This window comes from Aphis gossypii, chromosome 1, assembly GCF_020184175.1.
Source record: "Aphis gossypii isolate Hap1 chromosome 1, ASM2018417v2, whole genome shotgun sequence".
In the NCBI taxonomy this organism is placed as follows: Eukaryota; Metazoa; Arthropoda; class Insecta; order Hemiptera; family Aphididae; genus Aphis; species Aphis gossypii.
The window spans coordinates 48,728,485-48,739,456 of record NC_065530.1 but is presented as its reverse complement, the minus strand read 5'-3'; the positions used below and the strand labels follow the sequence as shown (position 1 = coordinate 48,739,456).

Below are 10,972 nucleotides of genomic sequence, written 5' to 3'. Positions count from 1 at the left end.
AGTTATTATAATAGTACCTATTATTGTACTACATCGCTATTATTATGTATTATTATTGTTATTAAATGTTATTATATCGCCGGCATTGGATCAAGGTCATTTATTTAACCCACTTGTAATGACGTCATCGCATCCGTACCGGGGGGGCTTACGATCGCGGAGAACGCAAAAGCGCGTACACACACACACGTACCACCCTCGTCCTGACTGTCGTGGCGATTAAAAAAAAAAAAAAAAAAAAAAACCGTTGTCCGTATACTGTGCGTATAAATGTACGTACGGTACATTGGCGCTACGATATAAAATAATAATATTATATTTATAGTGCGTACACATCATTGCTATTGTATATCGTAGTGTAGAACCCTCAGTCATCGACAGCACCGCCACCCCATTTTCATTCAGTACGTCATTCGTGTGTGTTTAGTATACGTAAGTCCGCGAGTGCGCGTGTGCGTAATATATGAATAATATCGTATTATTCTGTCCCCACCAGTGTGTGTACGGCGCGCGAGTGCGTGTCAGCTCCCGGGACGGTCGCGCCAGATTATCGATTTGCGAGTTCAGTGACAACGCGGACGCATACGCATCGAGAGCCGAGGCTGCCGGGCGCGCTCCCAGTTCAAAAACTACGATAAGTGTAACGACATCAACAACGGTCTTATTGTGTTTTTTTGTTTGTTATTGTCCTAATAATAATATTCAAATCATACCGACATCGGAGTGGTGGAGTTTTTTTACAAGCACGGCCGTTGATCTTGCAGTAAATCAGACGTCGTTTTGCACGGAATCGTTATTGCTCCAAACCCATCGACACCCGTCATAATATTACACGTTCGTACCTACTTTATCTTGTGTTTCGATAAAACCTAAGTATATTGTGTTGATGCTATATAGGTGCCATAACAATGTACCGTATCGTTTCGTCGTTATTGTTTCACTCGTGACGAGTCTTGTTGGTTATTGTATGTGGTATTTATATACTGCTATAGTACTAACAATACATTTTAGTGTCTCGTGTGTATATTTCATATCTGTAGTTATTAGGTATAAATTCATAAAAGACGTTTGAATTTGTTTTTTTCCATAGCCACTTAAGCATGATATAGCATTCAACACAACTGTTATCGATTCGAAAAAATCCTAAATACCTACTTTCAAATTACCAAACAATCGATAATTCCACTATAAATATTATGTATTTGCAAATATTAACAGCATAGGTACATAAAAGGCTGGTACTGAACTACAACTGAACTATGATTTTTTTTTTATAGAATGTTTGGTAATAAATGGCGGGACAACTTGAAAATCGTGTTACTACATTCAATCATGTTTAATCAAACATTTGATTAGCTTTCTAAACGCAGTTTTGATTTGTGTTTTACATGATGTAAGATTATCCTAAGCACTACAATCATGTCAGGTTAGTTTTACCATTTACAGTATTATTGTATATTAGTTAAGATTCTGTACAGTTCATTACGCAATTAACAGCGTAAATCTTAATTGTAACAACTTGGTTATGTATCCACGTAGCCATCTTCTAACCGATAAAATTCTTAAATTTTTCGTGATGTATAGGTGGTTATTTACATAATATGTTAAAATATAATTATAAACACATAATATAAAAATAGTATACTTGTATTCTTATTATTAACTTTTTATTGTCTTAGAGTACATAGGGTTTGGTAGTTTACCGGACATAGTACATCGAAAAACTGTCAAAAAGGGATTTGAGTTTACTCTGATGGTAGTCGGTGAATCTGGTTTAGGAAAATCAACACTGATAAATACGCTATTCCTAAGCGATTTATACAAGGAACGAAATGAATCTAGTTATGGTATAGCAATTGCAAATGTCTGCACTTATTAAGATATAACTCATATTTTAACGATTTTAGAACCTCCCCAGACTGCACAAATTGAAAAGAAAACGTTATGCATCGAGGAACAAGGAGTAAAGTTGAGACTAACCGTTGTCGACACACCTGGTAACTGATTTGTTTCAACTTTGAGAAGGGAAAACAATAACTATATTTTTATTTCAGGTTTTGGTTCGTCTTTAAGTAGTGCTGACTGCATTCGGTCATGTTGCGAGTATGTGGACGAACAATTTCGTGCATATTTCGCTGAAGAAAGTGGTATTATCAGGAAGAACATAGTCGATAATCGTGTACACTGCTGTCTTTATTTCATACCTAGTCATTGTCACAGGTATATATTTTAATTTGAAGTTGTTTTTTGATATTTAGTATGTGATAATGTGACATACTAAATCATTATTATTCAAATTTATCTTTAAGCCTGAGACCAATAGACGTAGAATTCATGCTCAATATTCACGAAAAAGTCAACGTCATACCAATTATAAGCAAAGCAGATATGTTGACTGAAAAAGAAAAAATACAAATCAAACAACGAATTAATGATTCTATCAAGTCCCACGAAATAAAAGTAAATTAATTATTAATTTAATTAAAAAAGATTATTTATCAAAAATATTTATTAAGTGTACCTATATTCGATGGATTAGATTTATCAACTACCAGATTGTGATAGTGACGAAGATGAAGACTTTAAACAGCAGGACAAAGAGTTGAAAGCATGTTTACCGTTTGCCGTAGTCGGAAGTAACACGGTTTTAGAAGTTAACGGAAAAAAAGTACGAGGAAGACAATATGACTGGGGTATAGTAGAAGGTAGAACAATTTGAATACTTAATAAATTGTTTGAATATTTACATTAATTTTTAGAATAGTTTACACAGAGAAAGTAAATAAATATACTTAACGCGAGTGTGTATGTATTATAATGTTCATTAAAAATAATGAGTGTTCATAATATTATATTATATTTTCAGTGGATAACCCAGCCCATAGCGATTTCACAAAACTTCGGAATATGCTAATATCCACACATATGCCTGATTTAAAAGAAGTTACTGAGGATGTTCATTATGAAAATTTCCGCACACAATTGATTTCAAAAATATCGCAGCAAGCATTTAAAGATAGGGGGTAAATATTATTAAAAATATAATATTAGTAACAGGATAAATGAATACCTATTGTCGATTTTGTGTAGGAAACTAAAAAGAGATTCAATACCAAAATTGCTACCAGCACTCGATGAAACGGATATTTTATTGATTCAAAAAGAAGAAGAAGTAAGTAGAATCTATAATTAAATTTTTAACCGGGTATAAATAATATAAATTTATATAAAAATATAAAATAGATAGATAGGTAGGTACTATGTTTACGACAAAATTGCTTTACCTTATCAATTTACTATATTTATTGTTTATGCACATTATAATTGTTAATAAATATCGTGTATATAAATAGGTATTTAATACTAAGTATCTAATAATACGTATGTATACCTAAAAAGAACAATCATCATAAACCACAATTATGTGTAAAACATAATGATAATATTATTTTAATAAAATTATACTCACCACTCCGAAAGGAAATACGTAATTTTGCGTAACACGAACGAACAAAAATATCGCTACACACGAATTGCGTCCCAAAATCCCTTTTCTACATGAATTGCGTTTCGAAAGTATTTAAAAATTACACGAATTGCGTCCCATCGTAAAAACATGATATTCCTTCCATTTCTCATTTCATACAGACTTAGGATTGTCTATAGCAAATTATAACTATCGCTAGGTTAAAAATATTGATTTTTATTACATTTGTTATACAATTAGAAGTAAGTAAAATTAAAATATGTAAAACAAACCTCTGCTTCATCTGATTTTAAAAATTGGAAACCAAAAAATATTTTAAGAAAATACTATTATCATACCTAAATTTATTTGAATTCTTGACTTAAATCAACAGTTTGAATTTTCTTCCATCAATTTTGACCTAAATGATTTGAATTTTTTTTTTCAAAATCTTACTCAAATTTGACCAAATCCAATAAAACCGGACGCAATTCATATATGTACTTACATTTATCAATTTTATTTTACATATATTTCAGGACGTCATTTGCGTGTAGGCGAAAATATAATAGGTGATTTATTTGGACAACATTTTATTGAAAATTAAAACTAAAATAGGTTAGGTGGGCAAGTAGATACTACTCTACTATACGCAGTGTATGTAAATTAAGTCACTGTGATATATTATGTTAAATTTGAATTCAATGATATTATACCATTGCACACAAAAACGATTCTAAGCAGAGACGGTCTATTAGTCTAAGTATTATTCATATTATGGTTTTTGATACTGGTATTTGCAAATAATTAATTTTCTTTGAGTAATAAAGGTTTTACATGAAAACATTGCATTTGAAAATACTATGTATGTAAAATACATATAATAATATACATAAAAGTTTCATGTCCTACTGTGTTGAACAGTGTTTTTTAGCTATAACCAATATATATAATATAATATAATGATAGTTTAAATATTATGTAATTTCGTCCAAATTGAAACTTTTGAAATTTTTTTTCTAAATTTTAAACAGTTGTTTATCAATACAATTTGAATACTTCGTGAACAATTTCATAAAATTCGTTTAAAATTAAGTATCTATTAAATATTTTTTTATGTAATTTCTTAGAATTTGGAGAATAGCTGTTACATTTCAAAATGAATTATATATAATGTAAAAATTGTTATATCCGGTATAGCCTCCAATTATATAATGTATTTAACCAATGATAGTATTTTATTAGTTTGATTTTATAAAAATGTACTTTGTAATTATTTAAAATATTATCAATTATTATATACTGCTGACAGTTAAATATGATTTGGCCTATTGTTAAAATGTGTTATAATTAATTCACAATTTAGATTCGCCGAATGCAAGACATCCTCGTTCAAATGCAAGATAAACTAAAGACCAACAACGAAAAAAGCAATCATAACTTATATTTAGCAGCTCAAAAATCACTGGAAAATGAAAACAAAAAAATTGAAAACGTTATCAACGTTTAGTCTATAAAAAAAAAAAAATATTACCCATAGTAACATTTTAATATTGTTTATAATTATATAGTGAAGTCTTATGTATTATATATAGGATATATTGTATTAATTTGGTGTTCAACTTGAAAAAGTATTTCTATATCTATTTTACATTTTTTATAATATCATAATACCTAGGTACTATTTTATTTAATGACTTTGAATTCGTTGTCGTTTTATATAAAACCGTGTAAAGGAATACACAGTTATTATTGTATTATAACATTATATTATTTTCGTTCAAAACTTATATACTATACATTTTAGTAGACATGGTAAAAAATTAACATAGGGACTAAAACAGTAGGTACTTCATGGTTTAATATTTAAGATTGTTTAGATATGTATATAGTATTATCATAAAATAAACTCTTTATCGGTTATGATTGAGTTATTGTTGATTTCAATGTTTACACAATGTGAACATCAGTCATATAAACAAAATAAATTAGTAAATTACGAATCCGAATTTAACAGTTTCTAGTATTTTATAAACATGTCATTTTTTTTTTTTTTTTAACTAATAACAAAGTTAAATATTCATACATATAGTATTTACTATACTATATTATCAAATCAAACAATTTTGATCTAAATTAAACTCTATAAATAAATGTGTCAGATATATTTTTTTTAATTGTATTTTAGTACTTGGGTAGATATAATAATATTTTTTATATTCCTCCGTTTCATAAAATTTAACGTAATTTAATATTCTGAGCGAAACATGACTCGACTAATATGTTATAGCTGTAAACATATTTATTAACAAATATTACATGAAAAAAATCGGGCACAGGTTTCTGTCATTTATTTTCTCCCGACAAACTTTTAGATAAATACAATTTTACAATACTAATATTATATATGTCAATATGTATATTTTTATAGAGATGTACATTGTCCATTAAACACAATGTACGATAAATGAGATGAACGTATAAACACAGGTGTACTTGTAAATGTATATTATTAAACACATTATAATATACAGGTATACAATCTTATATTTTTATGCATATATAAATATGGTGGCCTTTAAACTGTCACAACGCCACACGCTATTATTATAATAATATGTGTATCACATGTACAATATTAATTTTAATAATTATTACGAATAATGATAAATTTTAATAGTTGACAATAATTCATTATCGTGGAGTGGAAAAAAAAACAGTAGGTACAGACACGTCATAAACACTCGTATACAATCGTGTCATATAATATAAACGACTAATATAATATTATAGTTTAATGTTATAAACTAAATAGTATACACCGTTACATTATGATAGTATAGAAACGACGGGTTTTAAGGTGAAACTAACCTCATAAGCGTAAATAGTGTTTGAGATTTGGGGGGGGGGGCTGAAGCTCAGGTTTATATTGGACTTTATTAACACAAAATATGTAAAACATCGGTGATGTATGTGTATGACATTAGTTTTTTTGGGGGAGCTAAACAAAGTTTAGGAGGGGTTTAGCCCCCCAGCCCCCCCTACTATTTGCGTCTATGACTAACCTTTTTATCATCTGCAATGTTTATGGAAAAAAATTCATGAAACGGCAGATGTTTTCACTGAGAAATGTAATGATGCAACGATTGATTTTTTTGTTTCTTTTGTATGCGGTATAAAGGATATCCTGCAGTGTTTCTATTTACTCCTTATTAATACCATCGTAATAGTTATTTCTCTTCATATTACCTATATAGTATTAGTATATACCTATAATATATATGAGTAATGGGTATATTATACTCGTTATGTAATGCACAGAAATCATGATTTTAATCTTGTAACTATTTAGGAAAAATCAGGGCTTGAAACTGATTGAAATAATTCCAGTTTCGGTTTCGATTTTTTATACCGGTTTTAAAATTGTTCAGTCTCAATTTTTCAATACCGCTATCAGAAAATTTCGATTTCGATTTAAATTATTTTTACAACAGTTTCTAAATTTTTAAAAACGGATTTCCTAGCAAAGACTTGAAATTATAATTGAGTGGTTTTATTATACTTAATGTTAATAACTTAATAAGATTTTTTAATTTTTGATATAAATAAGAGAAATGTTTTTATAGAAGTGATTTTGTAATTTTATTTTTCAAATTACAAGCTTTAAGTCTAAGGAACCTAGAAAATGTTTTATATAATTGATCTCATGGGCATATAAATTAATATATGTAGGTATTTAAAAACATCTTAATTCAAAAAAAAAAAAAAAATACCGTTATTTAAAATTTGAAAATTTAAAAAATTGAATTAAAATAATAGTTTCCAACTTTTTCTGATTTCGATTTTGAATTTAATACCGGTATTCATTTTTTTCGGGTTTGGTTTTAAAACGGTTTATAGCGGTTTCTGAAATCGGTTTTGAAACCGAGATTTTAAGCCTTGGAAAAAATATAAAATTTATTGACAAAAAATATAGAGAAAATATAAAAATGGAAGAGTAAAGTAATTATTGCAGCCAATTGTAGGTAATATGTTATGATTATACTATCGATCCCGTAAGCGCGAGTTGATTATTAAGATTGTTCGAAAACAAAATAAAATTTGTAGTGGTGCTCACGTGAAATATTTAAACATAGATAACATTCTAACATCAACATAAATTATGCATAAAACTAATTGTTAATATTTAATTGTATTACTAATTTTTAATTGTTCCGTTCTATGTCACAATTCCTAAAATGTATGTAATTTGCTACTTCATGTACAATTTTTTTTAAACATGAAATAAAAAAAATATATATTTCAATATTGTTTAAATATAATATAATATCAATACCTTAAAGATTGTAATAGATAAAACAATATATATACATTATTATTATATATATATTGACAAAATAATAAGCAAGATACTTACATGGCATAATACATGATACCTATTGTATTTTGTATTGTAAAACTGAACTAAAAATGATTATTAGTATATTAATTAATTATTGAACAATCTACGATATTCAAGTCTGCGTAAGTATATCAAAAGCGACAATAAAAAGATAAAATTTAACCATCTGTACCTAATGGTTCTTAAAAGTGTTATTAACATTTTGTAGACATGATAAAGTAAACACCATACACTAGTTTTGAACGCGTTCAATATAAATGGTAAACAATAAGACGATTCGTCATCAATCATGGTTGCAGCAAGTAATAAAAATCATATGATACGAGTTCACGGCTCATACTCGTATTATTCATATTGTCCTCCTCAGTTCTCATAAACTTTTAAATTTAACATAATATACAGACCACCCATTTTGCCATCACTTTTATTTCTTTTGAAATAAACATTGCTTTCGTCTGAGCATATAATAATATGGTTTTAGGTATATATTTATATTCAAAACCATTTTCAAATCGCTTTTATTGAAATACATAAAACACAATTTAAGACGCATACGCCATTACGCCAACCATTGATAGATGTGTACAATTAAAATAGTGTTCTAAAATAATTTAAATTATTATTAAACTACATGTCTTATATTATATTTCAAGTATAGGAGTAAGTCAACTTCATTTTTTTTCTACATTACAATATAAAATAATAAAATAAAAATTAATACCGTTGATTTACTTATCTTAGAATATTATGTCTGCATTGTATTATTGGTTAAATATTTTTAAAAATATTCACTCGTTCATATTATTATATGATATTAATTATAAATTATTAAAATGTTTTATTTATATAATATTATAAATCCATAGACCATATTGTTATATTAGAAGTTAGAACAAGTAGAACAACATAATAATGTTTCTCTGGAAATTCTCCCATTTTTATTGTGTTGTCCAGTGATGGGGAAGTCTTAAAAATATACCTAAACATAAATAGTTACATATTAATATATCATTGATTATCAGGTAATTTAATTTTTAATTTTTCGTTTACGGCGAATTATTTTTTATTTTAATGTACCTACCTAAATATACAACAACAATATTACATATTATAATATGTTCACAGTTCACTCTAAAACAGTGGTGCTCAACCCGCTGCACAACTGGTGCGATTGATAAAAAATTGGGAATGATTGACGGTTTTATTTATATATACAACAAGCAGGCTGTAGTCGAATACAGAAAAGGTATCATGTATTAGAGAACAAATTTAGCTGTAACTGATTAACTTAAACGTTAGACCTAGGTAATTTTATAGTATTATATTATTGTTATTATAGAAGTTTCATAGTTAAAATATAAAACCTAATCGCTGTCCAGTCATTGGGACCATTTAATACAATAATATGTATATTTAGATAAGTGACAGATGGCAGATATGTGATAGACCGCATATGACGTGTAAACACACTAGAAACATGAGTGGTAGACGACAAGTGTGCGGTAGACCACATACGACAAGATTACCGTGGCTATAGGCTCATCTATAGGGTCATTTTTTTTAGGGGGGGGGTGAAGGTAGAATTTTATAAGTTACACAGAACTAACATTGATAATAAACAATAACTAAAATAATAATAATATTTGGGGGCTAAGCCCTCCTAGCCCCCACCTAATTGCGCCTATGAGAATATATACCTGTTTACCAAAGTGACCTGTCTAAGAAAAAGGATTGGGCATCACTGCTGTAAAAGGTACCACTAAATATTTAAGTTTGATGACTGAATACCGAAATAAATATTATCAGGTAAATTTAAAATTTCTTATCATATATATATTATATATCTTATCTTATCTATTTTAATTTAAAATTTTTTCGAAATTGCGAAACCATAATGATTTATCTACAAACGATTTTAAATATTTATTATTTAAAAAGTATAAGTCGTAGATGTTTGAAAATTTCACCAGTTATTTAGATGAGCATTTTCTTTACACAATTTAATTTTCAAAATATTTCGCTTATTTTAATGCTATTTTTAGGCGTTTAAAATATTCGTTTTTGTTTAGTTTTTTTTTTTATAAATATTGATAAAATTTTTTTGGCCAAGTCAAAATACTTGAAAATTTAATACTAAGTTCCTCATAAGTTAGTCTTATATTGGTTCAAACATTTTAAGAATACATAGGCACAATTTTTTTTTTTTATTAGCGTTTGAAGTTCAAATGTTGACGAAAATCTTCAAAATAATGAATATTTGTAAATTATTTTGTGGGTATAAATCATAAAAATGTTTGTGTAAGTAGCTAAGAGTTGAAAATTGAATACAATATTGTCAATGAGTTTGACTTACAATAATTTTAAAAGAACTTAAATGTTGGTGTATTCAGACCATAAAAACATAAACCACCTTATTCACCAACCACTGGAAATTATATCCTAGGCTGACAAATCATCTCCGTTCAGAATCGTTTTTCGTATACAATGATACCTCTCATTGGATTCAAGTTTAATACATCAATTATTATAGTGACCTACTATTTTTTATTAAAAATATAATATAATTTTTTATATATTTTTTTAATAACTCTTACAATATCAACATACTTTTAAAATTACAACTATGAATTCTGTAAATGCATTTTATTATTTTTACTCATATATTATAAAGTATAGGTACTAAAATCAAACACAATTTTGTTACGATTAGGTATAATACGATTTATTTTTTAATATTTTATTTAATTTAAAATGTTTTTTTTTTTTTTTTTAATAATATTTTGTGTAAGCTTATTATATAATTTTTAACTTGTAAAGTTTATTTTTGTTATATTTTATACAGATAAATAGTGAAGCCAGTGAAGGTGAAAAACATGAAATGTATTTTTAGGTGTGTGCATTGTGCATACAAATATTCTACAAATTTTCGAATTTCCCGCCATTTCATGTTTGCTTGTCCGCTAACTGAAATTACTAACTGCGTTGGTACCTCTGTAGTCCGTGGAAGATACGATAGACGATAGTGGCGGGCCGGTCGGACGATCGGATTGGTAAGCAGGCGATGGTGGCGTGCGTCATTGGGTTTGGTAACCACTGAATGTGAT

General features: G+C 27.8%; 1 protein-coding gene across 1 annotated transcript; it reads left to right on the top strand.

The window, feature by feature from the left end:
- Positions 1-449: 449 nt before the first annotated feature.
- On the top strand, positions 450-5,389 carry LOC114126826 (septin-2A). The gene is made up of 10 exons (XM_027990853.2): positions 450-834; positions 1,278-1,426; positions 1,680-1,847; positions 1,908-1,997; positions 2,055-2,220; positions 2,310-2,460; positions 2,540-2,705; positions 2,867-3,023; positions 3,091-3,172; positions 4,833-5,389. Exons 2-10 carry the CDS (start codon positions 1,420-1,422, stop codon positions 4,974-4,976), a joined length of 1,131 nt encoding a protein of 376 aa, XP_027846654.1. The 5' UTR covers positions 450-834; positions 1,278-1,419; the 3' UTR covers positions 4,977-5,389.
- Positions 5,390-10,972: the final 5,583 nt, after the last annotated feature.

Bases quoted from the DNA above. Each gene is read 5' to 3' on its own strand.
- LOC114126826 (XM_027990853.2), top strand. The intron at 1,848-1,907 runs GTATAGCAATTG...TAACGATTTTAG, and splicing joins ACGAAATGAATCTAGTTATG to AACCTCCCCAGACTGCACAA. The intron at 3,173-4,832 runs GTAAGTAGAATC...TTCACAATTTAG, and splicing joins TGATTCAAAAAGAAGAAGAA to ATTCGCCGAATGCAAGACAT.